Here is a 22,731-nt window from a genome sequence, read left to right on the forward strand (position 1 = left end):
AAGTATCATGACAACTATATACATGACATTGAGCCGTAGGGCTTTTTCGCACCTGATTGTGCAGACCAGTGATTATCGATAGACTGCACATGCGTAAGGCCATCCTGTGATAAAATCCTGCTTCTTTTTTGATCGCTGGCCACATGATTGACAAGAAGCCGGCGTTTGTGGCTGGTAGCTGGGTGTTTTCTGGGAGTGTCAGGAAAAACGCCGGCGTGCCCAGGTGTTTGATGGGAAGCTGTGGCCCCAGTCAGCCTGATTCTGTTGCAGCCGCAAAGTAAGTCCTGGGCTACGCACAGACAGCACATACTGGAAAATGGCTCCGTAGTGAACTGCTTGTAAATGGATGTGCAGCTAATCGCAGGGCTGTGATATTTTCACAAAGACACGTGCTAAGAAATTCGCAGGTTGGCATGAGGCGGATTTCCATTTGGTGTGGAGGTGTATACCTGATCACAGGCCTCTGAAATTTTGCAACTGTGACAGTGGATTCGGTACCGCACACGAAAAGGTGGAAGAGGGCGGGGCCTCGATGGGCTTCCGGAAGGGGCGAGAAGCGTTGCCTAAAAGGGGGCGGAGTCTTTCAGTACCTCAGGATTATCACTGGATGCTGAGCTGCCCCAAGGCACTGCACAATATATAGATGCCACATGCGTCGCCCGGTGTCTGTTCTGCTGCCATGCAGATCAGCAGGGACAGTGCTTCCCCTGCTGGTCACTGCGGCATGCTGGAGGGACAGCAGGATAATCCTATAAAAAAATGGGACTGTGCCGCCAAAGTTACAGTTACAGCAGCAAATGTATTTCTCTATAAAAGGACACAGGGTCGACTTCAGCAGGGACCTCTAATCAGTGAATTCGCTAATTGAGCGATTATTGAATGACTGAGCATGCGTGCATGTGCCAGGGGGAATAGCAACAGCAAATGCTCATGGATCATTAACACAAACCCCTCGCAGTGTGACTGACAGGAAGCTGGCGTTCTGGGCGGAAACATGTTTTTTTTGGGTGGTCTGTGACCTCAGCGCTGATGTTCCGGGAATTGTGTAGGGATTTGCCGGTGGATTGCAATACATTTGCGTTACTTATGTAAATTTGGCTTACTGCAGTCCAATCACATTAGCATGCAGGTCTGAATTAGGCCCATAGTGCAGCCAATTCAGCCGACTTTTTAGTCCCTCAGTAGCTTACCTCTCCCACATCATACACACAGGCATAGGACTCCACATATCCATCAATTGCGAAGATCTGCCATGCTGGCCTCAGGGGGTGATTCTTTAATGGACAAAATCATGCTGCACTGCGGGTGGGGCAGATGTAACATGTGCAGATAGAGTTATATTTGGGGGAGTTATTTTGTTTAGTGCTTGGAGCAGCGCCAGCTCCTCCCCCACCCCCGATGACGCTTCGCCGCTCTGCCCCACCCTTGGATGAAGTCAGCGAACTGGCAATATTGCTGGTTCGCTGAGGGTATGTGGACAGACCAAAATGCAGGGTTGCACCGGGACTGAACCTTTTCAAAGCGATGTAAAAGGGGAATAACGGTGCTGCTGGCTTTCTTCTCCTGTATTTTACGTGTAGAAGATACATTTTGCTTTTTTTATTAACCAAAAACATGAATTAAAAATGTCCCCATGAATGTAAATATTTGGTTATCCATTCCCGTAGGAGTGCCCCCCCCCCCCCCCCCCCGCGAGCCAGTCCCAGTCCTGCAACGTCTTATTAGGCATCGGAAGAACTCAGTGGGGTATAAATACTCCCAAAGGAAATCTTTAGCTATGCTTAATTGGATAATGAGTCAGTATCCTAGAAAGAGACCCATCTGCTCAGCCAGAACCATTGGCAATTAGATACCTAACTCTGGTATTGTCAGATAATACGATATGACAATCCGGTGTCATAGGAAAGCATTTTCATTTTGACACATAAAGTAGGTGGGTATGCAGTCAGTGGGCAGTGCCGGTGCCACCACTAGGCAGAATTAGGCATTTGCCTATGGGCGATGGCCACTAGAGGGTGGCACCACATACTGCCAATGACGGCCCGACCCATCGGGAACTAATGAAATCACCCTAAATCACTTGTGCATAAAGGAAGGCTGACACTGGCCGATAGAGCCCGGGTGGCAGGACATACTGGTGTGTGTAGTTCAACACCAGCTGGAGGGCAGCTTATTGCCCACCCCTGATGTAGAGAGCTTAGGCATTTAGTCCATGCTTACCTACTTCTAAAAATTCCACCTGGCAGAGAGGAGCAGAATCTGGGCTCTTCAGGGGCGGGGCTGGGCTGTGACATCATTAAGCCCTGCCTCTGCTGTGACAATATAATGTGATATGGTGGCCTGGGCTATATGATGCAAATTTTAGCCTCACTAGGAAGTGGGAAGAATGTGGGAGGAGCAGCCGCTCTTCCCGAAAAACCGAGAGTAGCAGTGGCTGGTGACAGGTCGACACAACCTTTATTTTAGTGGCTCTCCCCGCTATCCTGCTCTCTCCATACAGAGCACAGTGGACATTTAAATAGTTACTTGTCCTACAGTATATTGTTGTTATGTGACTGTACATGCTCTGTAAGGTTCTGCATATAGGTCCATACTGTATCTGTGTTCATGTAGCATCTTCAGATGAGTATGATATCTCTACGAGATTGCTCCAGGAAACTGTTTTAATAGCTCTTTTTAATTTGAGTACCGAGTGTGTGTCCTGCCCTTCATACATCTGTATCCAAGCAATAATGTTATTAGTCAGCAGTGGTTTGCAAAGGTCAATGTTCATCGCAGTGTTGCTGATCTATAATACACACATTAGCATAGGAAGATTGCACGCCACACAGGTGTTATTGAGCGAATCTAAACCTTAATGTATTTATCTGTTGAGATACGGTCTCTTGGGCAAGGTAAGCAATGGCTATCTGGGGGGGGGGGGGGGGGCAATTAAAAGTAGATTATACATGAGCACGTAGACTGAGGTCCGAAGTGTACACAAGATCATTTCTCATGTGGATGGTCTGTAGGATGAGTAATATCATTTAACCCCTTCCTGACAGAGCCAGTTTTTGCGTTCCTGACAGAGCCCTTTTTTTCAAATCTGACATGTATCACTTAAGTGGGGATAACTTTTTTTTGCTTTTACTTATCCCAGTGATTTTGAGATTTTTTTTTCGTGACACATTGTACTTCAAATTAGTGGTAAATTTGGGTCGATACAGTCTGTGTTTTTTTGTGAAAAATACCAAAATGTCGTAAAAAAATGGAAAATTTAGCAATTTGCAAAATGTTAAATTTTCTGCTTGTGAGACAAATAATCATACCACTCAAAATAGTTAATAACTAACATAGACCATATGTCTACTTTATGTTTCCATCATTATTTCAACTTCCTTTTAATTTTTTTGGACACTAGGAGGCTTACAATATGAATAGCAAATTCTCAAATTTTCAAGAAAATTTCAAACACTGATTTTTTTAGGGACCAGTTCAGTTCTGATGTGACTTTGAGGGACTTGTATGTGAGACACCCCCATAAATGATACCATTTCAAAAACTGCACCCCTCACAGTATTCAAAACAGCATTTTGGAAGTTTGTTAACCCTTTAGGTGTTTCACAGGAATTAAAACAAAGTGTAGGTGAAATTTCAAAATTTCATTTTTTTTGCAGATTTGCAATTTTAATACATTTTTCTAAGGAACACAGTACATTTTACTAGAGAAATGTGACTAAAAATTGATTCCCCCAATTCTTTTGTTTTCATAAATATCCTATATGTGGCCCTAGTGTGCACGTTGACCAAACCACAGGCTTCATAATAGAAGGAGCACCTACTTGATTTTGGAGCCTCCTTTTTATGAGATTATTTATTAGGCACCATGTAGGTTTCTAGGCACCATAAGATGCTAAAAGTTAGGAACCCCCCTACAAGTGACCCCATTTTGCAAACTACACCCCTCAGGGAATTCATCTAGGGGTATAGTGTACATTTCAAACCCCCAGGGGTTTCACCAATTGTGGTACAACTGGGCAGTGAAAATGAAAAATTACATTTTTTACACAAAAATGCAGTTCTGGCTCCAAATTTGTCATTTTCACAAGGAATGAAGGAGACCAAGCACCCCAAAATCTGTGCCCCAATTTCTCCCGAGTACGGCAATGCCTCACATGTGACCAAAAAATACCATTTGGGTGCATGGCAGGACTCAGAAAGGAAGGAGTGATTTTTGGATTTTGCAGCTCAGATTCTGGTGGAATGTTGGTGGGTGCTATGTTGCATTAGCAAGACCCCCCAAGCACCAATACAGTGGAACCCCCCCACAAGTGACCCCATTTTGCAAACTACACCCCTCAGGGAATTCATCTAGGGGTATAGTGTACATTTCAAACCCCCAGGGGTTTCACCAATTTTGATACAACTGGGCAGTGAAAATGAAAAATTACATTTTTTTACACAAAAATGCAGTTCTGGCTCAAAATTTTTCATTTTCATAAGGTATGAAGGAGAAAAAGCACCCCACAATCTGTGCCCCAATTTCTCCCGAGTATGGCAATGCCTCATATGTGACCAAAAAATACCAGTTGGGTGCATGGCAGGACTCAGAAGGGAAGGAGTGATTTTTGGTGGTGGAATGTTGGTGGGTGCTATGTCGCATTAGCAAGACCCCCAAAGCACCAATACAGTGGAACTCCCCCACAAGTGACCCCATTTTGCAAACTACACCCCTCAGGGAATTCATCTAGGGGTATAGTGTACATTTCAAACCCCCAGGGGTTTCACCAATTTTGATACAACTGGGCAGTGAAAATGAAAAATTACATTTTTTTACACAAAAATGCAGTTCTGGCTCAAAATTTTTCATTTTCATAAGGTATGAAGGAGAAAAAGCACCCCACAATCTGTGCCCCAATTTCTCCCGAGTATGGCAATGCCTCATATGTGACCAAAAAATACCAGTTGGGTGCATGGCAGGACTCAGAAGGGAAGGAGTGATTTTTGGTGGTGGAATGTTGGTGGGTGCTATGTCGCATTAGCAAGACCCCCAAAGCACCAATACAGTGGAACCCCCCCACAAGTGACCCCATTTTGCAAACTACACCCCTCAGGGAATTCATCTAGGGGTATAGTGTACATTTCAAACCCCCAGGGGTTTCACCAATTTTGATACAACTGGGCAGTGAAAATGAAAAATTAAATTTTTTTACACAAAAATGCAGTTCTGGCTCAAAATTTTTCATTTTCAGAAGGTATGAAGGAGAAAAAGCACCCCAAAATCTGTGCCCCAATTTCTCCCGAGTACGGCAATGCCTCACATGTGACCAAAAAATACCATTTGGGTGCATGGCAGGACTCAGAAGGGAAGGAGTGATTTTTGGATTTTGCAGCTCAGATTCTGGTGGAATTTTGGTGGGTGCTATGTCGCATTAGCAAGACCCCCCAAGCACCAATACAGTGGAACCCCCCCACAAGTGACCCCATTTTGCAAACTACACCCCTCAGGGAATTCATCTAGGGGTATAGTGTACATTTCAAACCCCCAGGGGTTTCACCAATTTTGATACAACTGGGCTGTGCAAATGCAAAATTACATTTTTTACACAAAAATGCAGTTCTGGCTCAAAAATTTTCATTTTCACAAGGAATGAAGGAGACAAAGCACCCCAAAATCTGTGCCCCAATTTCTCCCGAGTACGGCAATGCCTCACATGTGACCAAAAAATACCATTTGGGTGCATGGCAGGACTCAGAAAGGAAGGAGTGATTTTTGGATTTTGCAGCTCAGATTCTGGTGGAATGTTGGTGGGTGCTATGTTGCATTAGCAAGACCCCCCAAGCACCAATACAGTGGAACCCCCCCACAAGTGACCCCATTTTGCAAACTACACCCCTCAGGGAATTCATCTAGGGGTATAGTGTACATTTCAAACCCCCAGGGGTTTCACCAATTTTGATACAACTGGGCAGTGAAAATGAAAAATTACATTTTTTTACACAAAAATGCAGTTCTGGCTCAAAATTTTTCATTTTCATAAGATATGAAGGAGAAAAAGCACCCCAAAATCTGTGCCCCAATTTCTCCCGAGTATGGCAATGCCTCATATGTGACCAAAAAATACCAGTTGGGTGCATGGCAGGACTCAGAAGGGAAGGAGTGATTTTTGGTGGTGGAATGTTGGTGGGTGCTATGTCGCATTAGCAAGACCCCCAAAGCACCAATACAGTGGAACCCCCCCACAAGTGACCCCATTTTGCAAACTAAACCCCTCAGGGAATTCATCTAGGGGTATAGTGTACATTTCAAACCCCCAGGGGTTTCACCAATTTTGATACAACTGGGCAGTGAAAATGAAAAATTAAATTTTTTTACACAAAAATGCAGTTCTGGCTCAAAATTTTTCATTTTCAGAAGGTATGAAGGAGAAAAAGCCCCCCAAAATCTGTGCCCCAATTTCTCCCGAGTACGGCAATGCCTCACATGTGACCAAAAAATACCATTTGGGTGCATGGCAGGAGTCAGAAGGGAAGGAGTGATTTTTGGATTTTGCAGCTCAGATTCTGGTGGAATTTTGGTGGGTGCTATGTCGCATTAGCAAGACCCCCCAAGCACCAATACAGTGGAACCCCCCCACAAGTGACCCCATTTTGCAAACTACACCCCTCAGGGAATTCATCTAGGGGTATAGTGTACATTTCAAACCTCCAGGGGTTTCACCAATTTTGATACAACTGGGCTGTGCAAATGCAAAATTACATTTTTTACACAAAAATGCAGTTCTGGCTCAAAATTTTTCATTTTCACAAGGAATGAAGGAGACAAAGCACCCCAAAATCTGTGCCCCAATTTCTCCCGAGTACGGCAATGCCTCACATGTGACCAAAAAATACCATTTGGGTGCATGGCAGGACTCAGAAAGGAAGGAGTGATTTTTGGATTTTGCAGCTCAGATTCTTGTGGAATGTTGGTGGGTGCTATGTTGCATTAGCAAGACCCCCCAAGCACCAATACAGTGGAACCCCCCCACAAGTGACCCCATTTTGCAAACTACACCCCTCAGGGAATTCATCTAGGGGTATAGTGTACATTTCAAACCCCCAGGGGTTTCACCAATTTTGATACAACTGGGCAGTGAAAATGAAAAATTACATTTTTTTACACAAAAATGCAGTTCTGGCTCAAAATTTTTCATTTTCATAAGGTATGAAGGAGAAAAAGCACCCCAGAATCTGTGCCCCAATTTCTCCCGAGTATGGCAATGCCTCATATGTGACCAAAAAATACCAGTTGGGTGCATGGCAGGACTCAGAAGGGAAGGAGTGATTTTTGGTGGTGGAATGTTGGTGGGTGCTATGTCGCTTTAGCAAGACCCCCAAAGCACCAATACAGTGGAACCCCCCCACAAGTGACCCCATTTTGCAAACTACACCCCTCAGGGAATTCATCTAGGGGTATAGTGTACATTTCAAACCCCCAGGGGTTTCACCAATTTTGATACAACTGGGCAGTGAAAATGAAAAATTACATTTTTTTACACAAAAATGCAGTTCTGGCTCAATTTTTCATTTTCAGAAGGTATGAAGGAGAAAAAGCACCCCAAAATCTGTGCCCCAATTTCTCCCGAGTACGGCAATGCCTCATGTGTGACCAAAAAGTGGCAGGACTCAGAAGGGAAGGAGTGATATTTGGATTTTGCAGCACAAATTCTGGTGGAATGTTGGTGGGTGCTATGTCGCATTAGCAAGACCCCCCAAGCACCAATACAGTGGAACCCCCCCACAAGTGACCCCATTTTGCAAACTACACCCCTCAGGGAATTCATCTAGGGGTATAGTGTACATTTCAAACCCCCAGGGGTTTCACCAATTTTGGTACAACTGGGCAGTGAAAATGAAAAATTACATTTTTTTACACAAAAATGCAGTTCTGGCTCAAAATTTTTCATTTTCATAAGGTATGAAGGAGAAAAAGCACCCCAAAATCTGTGCCCCAATTTCTCCCGAGTACGGCAATGCCTCACATGTGACCGAAAAATACCAGTTGGGTGCATGGCAGGACTCAGAAGGGAAGGAGTGATTTTTGGATTTTGCAGCTCAGATTCTGGTGGAATTTTGGTGGGTGCTATGTCGCATTAGCAAGACCCCCGAAGCACGGTGAAATTATGAACCTAATAATCCATAGATGTGTGGTATATTTTAAAACACTCCTTTATACATAGGCCGGGTTTGTCGGGGCAAGTGTCACACTGGAAAATAGTTTGCTTTCTTATTCCCTTTTTATAGCAAACTTTGCACCTTTTTTGTGTCCTGCCCTTTTTTCCAGTGGAGGGGATTTCATCAGGAAAATGCTGCCCTGGTACAATACGGGGGCCAGTACTAGAAGTACTGGGGCCCTCTGCCTGCTGGTTCCCAAATATTAGGCCCTTTATGACTTCCTCTTGAAAGTGCATAAATGTCCCCCTCTGGCCGGTAGAACGGAATAGCACGTAAGCGTTTTACAGTGCCATCTGGATGATATACACGGCCAGCTTCTTGTACCAGATTTTTGTTTTCCGCAGGGCACTGTACGGCTTCAGTACCTGATCTGAAAGATCCACTCCGCCCATGTACTTATTGTAATCCAGGATACAATTAGGTTTGGAGGTGTGGGTACTGGTACCTCGTACAGGGACGGAGGTGGTACTGTCTCCGTGAATTGTTGTCAGTATAAGGACATCCCTCTTGTCCTTATATTTGACCAACAACATATTTTCGGTGCATATTCCCCTGCTTTCACCCCTTCTCATTACTTGGGCAATGTGCGTTTTTGGGAGGCCTCTTTGGTTCTTGCGCACAGTACCGCAAGCTGCTGTACCTCTTGAACCAAGGGCCTTAAACAGGGGGATGCTAGTGTAAAAGTTATCCACATAGAGGTGATAACCTTTATCCAGGAAGGGGTGCACTAAATCCCAGACAATTTTTCCACTAACACCTACGAGGGAGGGGGGGCATTCTGGCGGTTCAATTCTTGAATCCTTCCCTTCATATACCCTAAACATGTGGGTGTACCCTGAGGTGCTTTCACACAGCTTATACATTTTTATGCCATACCTTGCCCTCTTACTGGGAAGGTACTGGCGGAATGTAACCCTTCCTTTAAAATGTATAAGGGACTCGTCAATACAAATAAATTTTTCAGGGATGTACATCTCTGCAAATTTGGCACTGAAATGATCAATGACCGGCCTGACTTTGAATAGCCGGTCAAAGGTGGTATCATCTCTGGGAGGGCACTGTGCATTATCGTTGTAATGCAAAAATTTAAGGATCGTCTCAAATCGAGCCCGGGGCATGGCCATACGGTAAAATGGGGTGCTGTACAGAACATCTGTACTCCAATATTGCCTAATTTCTGGCTTTTTTACTATGCCCATATGAAACACCAAACCCCAGAACGTCATCATCTCTACTGCATCTACAGGGGTCCACCTAGCAAATGATGACGTGGGGTTTTGAGCAATAAACTGCTGGGCATATAAATTAGTTTGGTCCACCATTAAATTTATAAAATCATCAGAGAAAAATAATTTGAAAAAGTCAATTTCTCTGAGACCTGTGGAATCAAATTGGATTCCTGGCATGGCCAAAAACTCAGGAACCTGGGGCTCAAAATTGTCTGGTGGTGGGGTCCATACGAGATCAATTATTGGGGGGGGGGTCTCAGCTGCTCTACGGGGGCGTCTTTGAGGGGGTCCCTCATCACCAGAGGAGGAAGAGGAGCTTAAGACAAATCCTTCAAATTCCCCGCTTGCATCACTGGCTGTGTCAGAGTCAGAGGCAAGCTTGGCATATGCCTCCTCCGCTGAATACATTCTTCTGGATGACTGGGATGACATTTGGGATGACATTTGGGATGCCATTTTTATTTTTGTGTTACTGGTAGTGAAATGTTTCAACACGTGTATAGTGTAGGGGGGGGTACAAACTTTATTTCAACCCGGGGGGTATGTAGTGTGTAGTGTGTATGTAGTGCAGAAAAAAAAAAATACTTTATACAGGAATTTGATCCCAATAATAAAAAAAAAAAATTGAAGGGGTTAAAAAAAAAAAAAAAAAAGCTCCTGCGCCAAAAATTGAGCACAGATGTTGGTCAGTAACGTCCGTCACTGAACAGCGCTCAAAGGCAACAGGAATTTGATCAAAAAAAAAAATAGATCAACCCTGTGCCAAAAAAGCTGATCAGTGATGTACGTCACTGATCAGCGCACAGTGGCCACAGGACACCCACAAAATCACAGTGTGTGTAAAAAAAAAATGAAAAAAAGACCCCACAGCACCCTCAAAAAAAAAAAAGGTGATCAGTGATGCGACACTGATTACCAGTGAGGGGCAGCAGGTGCACAACCTTTGGTGCAACTGACAGTGCAACTGGCAGCAACTGACAGGTATATATATATATAAAAAAAAAAACTGCGCCCCCAAAAAGTTGCTGATCAGCACAGATATACTGATCAGCACAAAAGGGGGGGTAGCAGACACAAAATATACACTCTCTGTCACTATCTCTCTCTATCTCTCTCTATCTCTCACTATCTATCACTATCTATCACTCTAGGACACTGCAGCAGCAGCACTGACAGTTATATGTATAAAAAAAAACCTGCACCCCCAAAAAGGGGGGGTAGCAGACACAAAATATACACTCTCTATCACTCTCTGTCACTATCTCTCTCTATCTCTCTATCTCTCACTATCTATCACTATCTATCACTCTATGACACTGCAGCAGCAGCACTGACAGTTATATATATATATAAAAAAAAACCTGCACCCCCAAAAAGGGGGGGTAGCAGACACAAATCTCTCTATCTCTCTATCTCTCACTATCTATCACTATCTATCACTATCTATCACTCTATGACACTGCAGCAGCAGCACTGACAGTTATTTATATATAAAAAAAACCTGCACCCCCAAAAAGGGGGGGTAGCAGACACAAAATATAGCTCTCTCTGTCACTATCTCTCTATCTCTCTCTATCTCTCTCTCTATCTCTCTATCTCTCTATCACACTGCAGCAGCAGCAGGAAGTCCCAATAAGTCAGATCCAGGAAGCGTCCAGCACGCTACAAGCAGTGATCAGGTGATCAGGTAAGGTATTTGCAAGGATCAGGTAAGTATTAGCAAGGATCAGGTCAGTATCACGGCAGATAGGCACGGTGACCGCTCTGCACGCTATTCCAGACCGGAATGGCGTCTGCAGCGCAGTCACCGTTAGTTTAAATGTCGCGCCTTGGCTGTGATTGGTCCGTGGGTCCCACGGACCAATCACAGCCTTGGGGGCAGGTGGGGTGAGGGTGGGGTGAGGTGTCATCGTCATGCCCCCTGACGCCCGGCGGTGATTGACACCTGTGTTACCGAGCGTCTGATTCGCTGGTAACACAGGAAAACGCTGTGAATGGCTGTTCACACTGAACAGCCAATCACAGCGATCGCCGACGGGGGGGCGGCATCGCAGCCCCCCCTGGGCATGCAGGGACATGTCTGCTGTCAGGGACAGCAGACATCGTCCCTCTGTCACTGCGTCTCTAGTCATGACGTACATTTATGCCATGTGTCGGGAAGTACATCCCGGCCATGACGTAAATGTACGTCAAATGTCGGGAAGGGGTTAAAGACCAACATTATGATATTCCTGTTGCTATCATTGGTTTTGTTTACCTTTTCAAATGTCGACCTTGTGAGTGTCTTCCTTGTGGGGTCCACCTAGAGACTGTCTACTTAATTACTGTCCACCTAGGATCTACACCCCTGACCATAGCCAGATTAAGGGGGAAGGACGTAGAACAAACCTTTGCCATGGGGCCCCCTGGCTGGAGTGCTCTGACAACACTAGCTGTCCCTCTTATGCAGCAGCAGGACCATGCAGTCAGAATGCCAGCAGAAGTGCAGGCAGAGACACAAGAGTATCAGCATTGTCCCGTGGTGGGGTTTAGTGGGGAGATGCGCACAGCGTCTTAATTCCCCAGGAGAGAGGGACAGGGGGCATGCCAGCATATCGAAGCATACTGGGCATGGCTTTGCAGGAAGTGCAACGATCATGACCACGCCCCCTAGCCACGATGCCACACACCCTCATTTCATGCTTACGGCAGAAGTTGGGGAGACATGTCCTAAACCTTTCTGACCGATTACCTGATTTCCATATATGCCAGTAATGGCACTGGCAAAGTAGAGGCCATAATGGTTTGGTCACTTTAGTTTTTAGTACATAAGCACTGTAGCTCGTACACCAAAACACTGTGATTCGATCCCATGCAATATTTTGATACTCTAGTATCTGCCGGAAAAGAGGAGTGAATGCAGGATTGCATGAAGGAGCATAAACTTCTAGGCATCAGAAGTGTGGGTGTAGTTCCAGTCAGGTAGGTTAAGGGTTAAGTTGGGTTGCTAGGCAGAATAGGACAGGGGATGGGAGTAGAATAGGGGGAGGAGCTAGGAGGACATCTTAGGGCATTGCTCAAGTTTAACCTACCTCTTCCTCAGCAGGTTTTTGCCCACCCTCCCTTCCCTAAGTCACTTTTTTGTCCCAACCACACTTTTTTCTTTTCTTTGCCGGTTGGGTTTGTCAACCTTTGATTGGGCGGGAAAGAACGGCAGTTGCAGTGGACGTTACAATGCAGGAGTAGGGTGCGCTCTCTAGCTGATACATCGCATTCGGAGTTTGGCTTTCTGGCCGGCTTCTGTGCGCTGTATTGGGTGGAGAGCTGGATACCTAGATTGGGTTGGCGTGGGCCAACCATAGGAGTTCACCATGTCATGGACATGAGTGGATGTGATAAAGGGTGATGTCACTGCGGGACTGGCCGTTCTTTCTTGTTGCCACCATGGCGTAATTGAGTCATTTAAATAAATTTATTGGTTGACCAATTTTAAAAGGCATTTACAGTTGTCCGTGTGTTTATTTCTAGTTATGTTAAAGTTAGTTATTAGTGTGTTGGTTAATTAAATGGAACTACAAAGGCGACACAACACAGATATGCCGATAGAAAGTTTAATTATCTCAGTATTTTCGGAAACTTAAATGGACAGTGGGACTTGAATGGTAACTGCCATCACAATACAGAAATACAAGCAGAACATTTTTTAATAATGTCCATTTAAATGGACATGGGCTCTTAACGGCTGATTGGACTGTGCTGCTGCGCTCACAGACTACAGTCTGAATATTACCTCTGCAGACGCCTATTGCCTGATTGGTCAACCCCATGGTGATGCTCGCGCTGTGGGCCTCATGGGACTGGCCGCGGCGAGGTCTCCCAGCCTATCAGCAGTCCTGATCACTAGAACAGCTGGTTTATTGCGGAATGATAATGAAATATCATGCGTTGAGTATTTCTGAGTGACTGCTTCTCATTCCAATGAACACAAGCTTATTATAATTATTATGCGTTAATTATACGGAGCCACAAAGTGTCTGTAGCGCCGTCCAGGGAAATTACAGTCATGTACAAAACGTACAGTTATTTCAACAGACAATACATGGGAATGGTGGGGAGGTTATGTCACATCTGCCCCACTGCAGTGCAGCATGGTTTTGTCCGTATGCAAAATTGCAGATGTGAATCAGGCCCAAAGTGACCGTAGCAGGCAGTGATCCAGCGCCTTGGGAGGGTAGGCCGGCTGGATCTGAGTTTCTGAGCAGGGTGCACTGATGATGGGGATTGGGCAAGGTGATACACAAGAAGGTGCAGGGCCCTGCTCGTGAGAGTTGTCACAGGAAGCAGCAGAGAGCGTACAGAATGCTCATGTGGAAACCCCCAACTGGCACTTCGGCATCGTCCAATGTTACTGTACATCACTGACAGCACCTGGTATTCTGTGTAACGCTGTCTTGTTCTCCGTAGAAAAGACGAGAGGTGTCGGCAAAGTGTGACGGAAGAAAGAATACCGACACGTTTTGGTAAGACTCTTTTTGTGTTACCATATTCAAGCGGGTATGGGTTATATGGTTGACACTATGAAGGTCGACATACAGTACGTCGATCACTGAAGGTCGACAGGGCTTAGGTTGACAAATTAAATAGGTTGACATGGCTAAAGTTGACAGGGTTGGAAGGTCGGCAGTCAAAAGACCGGCATGAGTTTTTAAAGGTTTTTTTTTTTTGTCACAAATTTTGACGTAATGTATTGCCCATGCTAAAACTGATGTAGGGCATGCTGGGATGTGTAGTTCAACAACAGCTGGAGTGTCAAGGTTAGCCATCACTGATATAGGAGATGATGCACAGTACAGACACCACTAAAGGTAAAGTTATCACAATGATTATAACCAATGTAGTACAATGAGATAATGTCATGAGGTCTGTACCTCAATCGTACAAGTTATGGTGAATGGGTGATCAGGTAAAAGAATAACGGTGGAAGGAACCAAGGTCGCTCCTGACAGTCGGGGGTTCCGATGACGGAGAAACGACCGTCAGAGGGATATACCACGTGTCAGCAGCCTTCAATAGAACAGGAGACTGATGCATAAGGGAGCTGAGTGTTTGATCACCGGTTCATCCAATATTAAAGGCGTCTTGCAGCACTGAGATGTGTGTGTATATATGGAAGTTACTATAGCAAAATCTGAGCTGTTTGACTTTGCAGACTTTACTATGCAGTTGGCGGAGAGATCCCCCCCCCCCCCCCCTGCAGTATCCTTCAAGTCACATTAACTTGTTTTGCTTATAAGAAGTTGCTACTGTATATGTAAATGGGGAGATGTACTAAGCCTTATAGACAGATAAAGCATACCTCTTAACTGTCCCAATTTTCACAGACAGTCCCTTTTTTTAGGACTGTTCTGCTGGGACAGTGGGGGCACTTAAGGGGTCCTCCTGTCACTCACTGATCTGTTCAACACCCCTTGCCCTTGCACTCAGCGTCTGGCGAAAATGGGGCGTGGCTAGTGGGAGAGGCACTCCTGTTGAAAGAGGCCACACCCAATTTTGGATGTCAAAATGGGGACACTTCCAACCTGCAGATGTTTGGTAGGTACCAGTGAATCGGCTACTAAACTGCCATTTTACTGGCTGTGGTTGAAAACCGAGATAGGGGCTGATTGACTAGTACTTTATCTCTCTCCATGTTATCTCTATCCAAGCTTTAATATATCTCCTCTAAAACAATGCAATATTTCTGTTTAGTTCGTCATTGGGGCTTATAGTTTAGGGGTTGTACACACCCACGTGTCCCTGGCCACTCCCACTCAGCTCCAGACATAGCTCCTCCCCTTCTAAATATAGACCCTTGATTTTCAACCCAGTCCAATATTGCCCTTATCAAAGCTTGGGGAGAGAGAGAAATCATACCAACCAATCAGCTTGTAACATTTTTTTAAATACAGTTCCATCACCATATTCATTGACCTCATTATATTAGGGTTAAATTAAAAATAAAATGTTAAAAAGTTTGTTTTTTGGGGGATTTTGTATGTCATTGTGGCCAGAAAACGATTATTAACCCCTTCAGTGGTAATCCCGAGAATTTTCCAGGCTATGCTTCACTGCCCAGACTGGCAAGCCCACTGCTTAGCGCCGGGCAGCGGCGCTGAGCTGATCACTGAACTCAGCTAGCTCCAGCGCTGCTCGGCCACGCCTCCTCCTCTCCCCGCATCCCCGGCTGTTGTGTTACAGTCTGTGACGGGACTGTAACTTTGGGAGACAGCATGGTGTTGTTTTTTTTTTTTTTTTTTTTAAGGGAGCATTCCCCCTACAAAACTCACCCAGTGGGGAGTGCTCCCTAAATAAAAACCCACCACTGAACGGGTTAAGGATCCAATCAATAATCCAATCGTTATTGATCCCCAACCCAACAAACTCAGGTACTGTAGTTACTTGGGTTGGACATCGGAACAACCGGTGTGAATGGGTTAAACCAGATCAACCGACTTTTGCACCTTAACACTCTACGGAGAGCCAGCTCACTGGGGTTTGGAAACAATGTCAACCTTTTCATGCGTTGACTATTGCCACGTCGACATTTTGAGTGTCGATTGTGTCAACCTGTTGCATGTTGACCATTTAGTGTTGACCTATTGGTGTCGACCTGTCATTTGGATACCGCACGTTTACCAGCTCTTTAACCCCCAAAAGACCATTTGCTATATTTGATCTTAGCAGAAACTCTTTATATGATTGTGTTGCATTGGATTAATACAACCCCCCCTCCCCCCCTATAATTCGTATATGAATGTAGTGTGATTCTCACCAAAGTCGTTTGCAGATGCACAGAACCCCCACCATCAAAAACAGGGCCGAATTCGGTCTGAATCTGCCCAAATTTGCGTTCAATACATGTCTCGGATCTGGAGCCCATTATGATTCACAGAAACGGGGAGCGAGAACATTCTATGCTGATTTCTTTTCTTCATTCAGGGCGCAAATGATACGGCCATGTGTTATTTCCAGAGCTGAATGATCTAATGTGTTGATCGGTACTGTAGCTCACGCGGAACCAGTGTCAAACAATGGCAAGCCTCAGTCTGACAGCTGGTAATTAGCAGAGGGCTGACTGGGAGAGACCGCGGCACAACTGTAAGGGTTGCGAGAGTGCTTCGCTGCCTTCAGCTAGGGCGACCCAATTTCATTGGAGGGGGATTGTCACAATATATTTCCATTTCTGTTTTATAAATATGTATCTAGGAGATTTATTATACCAGGGGGCTTGTTATCTGTCATTCGCTGCCCAGAAAGGTATCTGGTCCTCTTTAATAAATGGACTTTACTTTCTGGGTTAATTTGGTGTTTTATTTGAATGTGTCCAACTAACAGGTTAATAGTCCTATATACCCCTATTTTATATAGAATGGTATTTAATATTGTGTTGTGAATTGGGTCATAATATGCAGAAATTGGAGATTACAGCTTTATAGAATAAACCTAACAATTCGCTGATACTAGTGACCTCACCAAGGCACATAAGAAGTATGACATCAATGGGATTATTTATCTTTGTTGATGATAGCACTTGTTACCGCATTGCCCTACATGAATGGGAATAATCACTGCCCAAAACTGGTCACAGACTGCATGATAATCCTAGCGTTCATTCTAGCACCCTGCGCATTTCACCATCAGTGCGGTTCCTCTGTCCTGCCTGGGGTGTCGATTTCTGCTGTGGTGTTTGTAGCACAGCTTGGTCTGTATCTCTGCTGAAATACAGATCTGACTGTGCTACAAACACCAGAGCAGAGAGCGACACCCCCGGCAGGACAGAGGAACTGCACAGGGTTTTTAAAGGCGCAGAGTGCTAGAATGACCACAGTTACCGCTGACCTGCTCCACATGTGGGTGGGGGGTTTGCTACTACTTGCGCCCGCTCCACGAGGAGGGGGGGGGGGGGTGCAGCCACCACTTACATTTCCCTCATTAACACAATGGACCAGCCCAGCTGGGATGTTTAATGGGCAGACAGCTGCTCTCCTGCTCCTCAAGCGGCGGGCACCTGTTTTCTTGCTTCATTCAAACTCGCTACCGCCCTCCTGTGGCCGGCACCCACAGGCAAATGCCTAACACTGCCTAGTGGTGGCGCCGGCCCTGAACACATGCACCTACTTTTCTCTCTCCTTTGTTTGTGTGTGTGTGTGTGTGTGTGTGAGTATATATAATGTGACAAGGAATCACATACACTGGATAAGATGAAGTCTCTGTCTTTATTTTGTAGCAGGTAAACAGCATACCAGGTAATCAGCATAGGCAAGGATGGTTACAGCATTGCAGCATACAGGCATCACAGCATAGTACAAACTCCTCATTATGGTCCCTACCGTAGCCCACACCTCTGGCCTATCACCTGGGCAGCGATTCCACCATCAGGAGCCCTGACCCTCTGCCCTGGAAACACTTATATCAGGAGAGCACAGGTGCTGCTAATCAGCTCAAGCCTGATCACATCAGTTAGGAAACCTGGACAGGATGTAATAGCACGGCCACAATCGCGGGCATCGGGTGTCATTTTCCCATTTGAAATGCATTGAAAAAAGTCAATATCGCGTCGGTCGCGTCGTATGCGGCTAAAAAAGGCTTAAATGGTACCGACGCGATGCCCCCGATTTCCCCATAGGGAACAATGTTAAATGCCTCAATTTACTCGCGATGCCCCTGATTTCCCATAGGAATCAATGTTAAATGGCTCAATTGACCCAAATCATCATAGGGAACAATGGTAAATGGGCCAGAAAACCCCAAAAACACCCCTGAACAGTGAAATGTCCCCCCAAAAGTAGTTGACGCCACCCCACGATCAACGCCAACCCGAAGCGTGGCGAGCGCAGCGGTACGCGTCCTCCGACCTTTTCATACCCCCACTATCCACGTCGGCGTGGAGTTGAGAATAGAATAGTGTGGCGAGCGCAGCGAGCCACCGAGCCCGAAGCGTGGCGAGCGGACGCAGATACCTTCACAGGTAAACGCGTCCCTTCGCGGGCTTCACAGGTATCCGCGTCCCCTCGCCACGCTTCGAGCTCGGTGGCTCGCTGCGCTCGCCACACTATTCTATTCTTAACTCCATGCCGACGTGGATAGTGGGGGTATGAAAAGGTCGGAGGACGCATACCGACGCCCCTCGGGGGGTCGCTGTGCTCGCCACGCTTCGGGTTCGCGTTGATCGTGGGGTGGCGTCAACTACTTTTGGGGGGACATTTCAGTGTTCAGCTGTGTTTTTTTGGTTTTCTGGCCCATTTCCCATTGTTCCCTATGATAATTTGGGTAAATTCAGCCATTTAACATTGATTCCTATGGGAAATCGGGGGCATCGCGGCTAAATTGAGGTATTTAACATTGTTCCCTATGGGAAAATCGCGGGCATCGCGTCGGTACCATCGCACCCGATTTTTTAGTGCATGCGATGGCCCCCGATTTTTCCTCACGATGCCCACGATCAAGATCTTTGTGGCCGTGCTAGGAAACAAGTACCATATATATATATATATATATATATATATATATAATATAATATACCAGTGAGGAGGGCGGCACTCAATCAGACTTCATTCCAGTATAGAATTAAACAGGTTATTCTATACTGGAATGAAGTCTGATTGAGTGCCGCCCTCCTCACTGGTATGTTATCCCTGTAAAGGGCTTTGGAAGGCACCACAGCATTAGATCCATATTGAAGGGAGTGCCCGATCCCATATCGTTATATAAATATATATAAAAGCCCACTCAAAGCAAAAGCTTCGAAAGCTAGTCTGCTACCTTCTGTGTTTGTGTATGTGTAAAAAATAGATGTAGTTTTACTCTGCCATCAGATGGCAGTGTTTCAGAGACTCACGGGCACTAGACATATATAGTAGCGGCAAAGTACATTTATATTATATAAGACACTTCCAACTGTCCTTTTTTAGGAGGTGATTACAGCAGGGTCTGTTGCCTCGTGGTGGCAATAAGTAATGTAGCCCAGCTCCCTACTAGAGTCTCATATACTACTGACTCTGGTAAGTTTATAAAGATCAATACTTCTAAAATTAGAAAAGGTCACATCCATGTTATTGATCTTGTGAAATCCGGTGGATCCTGCTGGCTCCACTCTTTCCCCCTCTCCCCCGATTTCTCTGCATGGTCTCCCCCCTGCCCTATATTCCAGCCGCCAGCAGGGACTGGGAAGGGGGCTGACAGAGAGAGAGAGGACTGATATTTTATTACCCTGAATTCCTTTTATTTTTGCAAATACAAATATACAAGAAAATTAATTTACAATGTTTTGCCCATCGATCGATGCCGTATACACCTCCACCAATGTTATGCCAAGTTTGCTAATGCACATCCTAATTATAGCTGCGTCTCGCAAATAATGTGCTTATAATGCTAATTGCAGTATGTATCCCGTGAATGAATCACCTTTCTTGTTCCTTCTTATGTATTGCAGCACAGGTTGGAAGCCGCGCCGGCAGCCCGATGGCAAGCAATAACACAGCCAACATCGCGCAAGCCAGGAAGCTTGTGGAGCAGCTGAAAATGGAGGCCAACATTGACCGAATAAAGGTAGGAACTGCTTTCTGTGATAGCAGGGCCTCCATCGGGGGAGGGATGGACGGGACTTCAGGAGGGGGCCTGGATGGCGGCAGTGTGGATTGGACCAGTCCAGTTCCCCACCACCAGCAAGACAGCTATGGCGGGACAGAGCTGCTGCAGCCCATAGTAATTAGGTGCCAGCAATGTGCCAACCGGAGCCGTCGGACCAGCAGCCAATCACCATAAATCTTCAGAAATCACCAGAATTTTAAATGAACCGTCGGTGCTTAGTCCGGAGGCGGGAAGGGGAACGCCCATCCATGTGGGCTGCATGGGGGGGGGGGGGGGGGGGTGTTTCGGCGGTGCTGACCTGTTCGATAGGCTGCCTAGCAGACAGGTCTAAATCAGGACGAAAGCGTGGTTACAGATAGGTTCCCCTTCCCCCCTTGTCTCCAGCCGTCACATCACACGTCGCCCCGTTCTCTCTTTCCTCCTTAATACATGCACTGAATAACATTTTGCTTTTCCGTTTACACTTTGTTAATAAACGAATGTATGGGAAATGTAACCCCAGATGAGCGTCCTTCCTCGGCGGACTGTAGCGCACAATGTGATTTCCAGAATGAAGTGACTTCTCTGCGTCTGCACAGCTTACACCCGCGGTGCCATGAATAATGGAGGTGAATACATCAAACAGGGAGAGATGGGAAATTGCAGACGTATTTGGATAATTTAAAACATCAGGATATGTATTGTCATTAGCGCAGCGGCGTTCTTCACAAGGGAACACCCCCCGCCGCCTCCACGCTGACAGCCATTAATGTCATTACGTCTGTTTAACTCTGTGCAACTGTGTTTCCAAGATGCCTATAACAAATCATTAACCTCTTCGCAACGGTATGGATTGGTTCCTGGTGCATTGTATAGCCATGGAGAGAGATAAAGTGGACAGAGGTATCGACCAATCAGCTCCTAACTGTCATGTTACAGCCTGTGTTTGAAAATGGTTGGCTGGTACTTTATCACTGTCCACTTTGGTCCTGATTCTGGTTAGCTCGCAAAGCAGTGGTATTTTGTTGCTTTGCAAGCCTTGTATTGCCGCTCCTGCCCCCAGCCGCCCAGGGAAGATACCCGGTGTCCAGTGAGGTCAGCCGCCCACCCAAGGCAGATAACCACCCGAGTCTGCATGGAACGCCCAGCGGTTTCCTGGGCGCACCCAGGGTTTTCATGGGTGTGGATCAATTGGTCACCGGCAAGTTGTTAGACAGTCATTAGGTCGACATGAGTCTAGGTCGACAGGGTCATTAGGTCGACATGGGTTAGAACAAATGTCAAAAGGTGTGGTTTTTCACAGTTTTTCCCCCTGAATGTCGACACATTCAACATGGACACGGCTCAAAAAACAGTGAAAAACTCCATGTCGACCTTTTGACTGTCAACCTAACCCATGTTGACCTAATGACCCTGTTAACCTATCCTATGTCGACATTCCTGCATGTTGACCTAGACACATGTCGACCTAAATGCATGTCGAGCTAATGGTGTCGACTAAATAACTGTCTAAAAACTTGCTGGTGACCCAATGACCGTATCCCGTTTTCATGGCCCCTGTCCGCCTCATCCACGCCTCCCTCCCTTTGCGGGCCCCACGGAGACTTTGCAAGTCTCAGACGGCGCCCGCATAGAAGCCCTGCCCATGCGAATATGCTCATGCGCAGATCTTCAACATTGAACGCGTGCGTACGCGGGGTGTCGTTCCCAAATCGAAATTAGGGCCTTTATCTCTCTCAGCGAGAATGACCCGCATTACAGGGCAGTGTGAGCGGGCAACCCGGGTCACCTGACCTGTGTCTCCTTCAAACTTTTTTTTTTTATGCAATCAGTTTTTATTAGAAATATAGAAATAGTCATACAAACAGTCTTCAGTACAATCCGTCTTCAGTATAGAACAAAGTAGTGCACTCAAGTACAGTATAAAACATTTGAATGATCCAGCGCAAAATTCAATATACAGTAAACAAGCGTTTCCTTCCCAAGGATCTAGATGGCAATATATCCCGAGCGATATCCAAACGGCCGAACAGGCCACTGAAGGCTGAGTACATATAATGACATAGTATATAACAATAAGATGTTTAAAGAAAGAAACATAGTGAAGAAAAAAGAGGGGACAGAAGGGGAGAAAAGGGGGGGGGGGGTATGAGGAGGCCGCCCAGGGTTCACGTAGGGGCAGGAACCTGTCCTGCCGTGATTATAGCAGCGTACTCTGGGGATTCCTTGAAGGTAAGCCAGCCCAGCCAGGTGGCAGCAAAAGTCTGCGATGAGTCTCCTTCAAACTTAAAGAGGAGGAAAGGCTGCTCCCCGGCGTTTAGAGATGACGTCATCTCCATGTGCCGACAGAAGAGTTAAATAAATTGGGTCTCGCTCGGGTCAGAGTTGATCGCTGATGTGCAAATTCATACGATCGAGCGTTTATCGAATGAATGCGCATTTGTACAGATCATAGCACGCACGCACCAGCCTAAATAGCAACAGAAATAGCGAATGGATCTATCCGCAAACCCCTTGCAATCTGACTGACAGTAAGAATGGATCAGCCCCTCTCTGTCGCAGGTGACCGGTATTGATGTGCGTCAGGATGGCGGATTGCTTTATTTTCACAATGCATTTACAGGATTGCGTGGGGCGGGTTTTCTTTCTGTCTGTGCGGCGGCTATCTACTCAGTTATCTAAATCAGGGCCCTTTGTTTATCACACTCCATTTTATCAC

The 22,731-nt window shown here is 45.9% G+C and overlaps 1 protein-coding gene across 9 annotated transcripts in view; it reads left to right on the forward strand.

The window, feature by feature from the left end:
- GNG2 (G protein subunit gamma 2) overlaps positions 1–22,731 on the forward strand; it is a 73,627-nt gene that overhangs the window by 47,411 nt on the left and 3,485 nt on the right. For 5 of the 9 annotated variants that reach the window (XM_083167250.1, XM_083167251.1, XM_083167249.1 and 2 more), the window contains 2 exons: positions 13,869–13,924; positions 19,876–19,991. In XM_083167250.1, coding sequence (XP_083023376.1) covers positions 19,905–19,991 — 87 coding nt within the window. In that variant the 5' untranslated portion in view covers positions 13,869–13,924; positions 19,876–19,904. The remainder of the gene's footprint in view (positions 1–13,868; positions 13,925–19,875; positions 19,992–22,731) is intronic. The other 4 variants (XM_083167255.1, XM_083167254.1, XM_083167253.1 and 1 more) reach the window with 1 other exon arrangement.

Source organism: Crinia signifera, chromosome 12, assembly GCF_055691185.1.
Source record: "Crinia signifera chromosome 12, ASM5569118v1, whole genome shotgun sequence".
NCBI classification, from domain to species: Eukaryota; Metazoa; Chordata; class Amphibia; order Anura; family Myobatrachidae; genus Crinia; species Crinia signifera.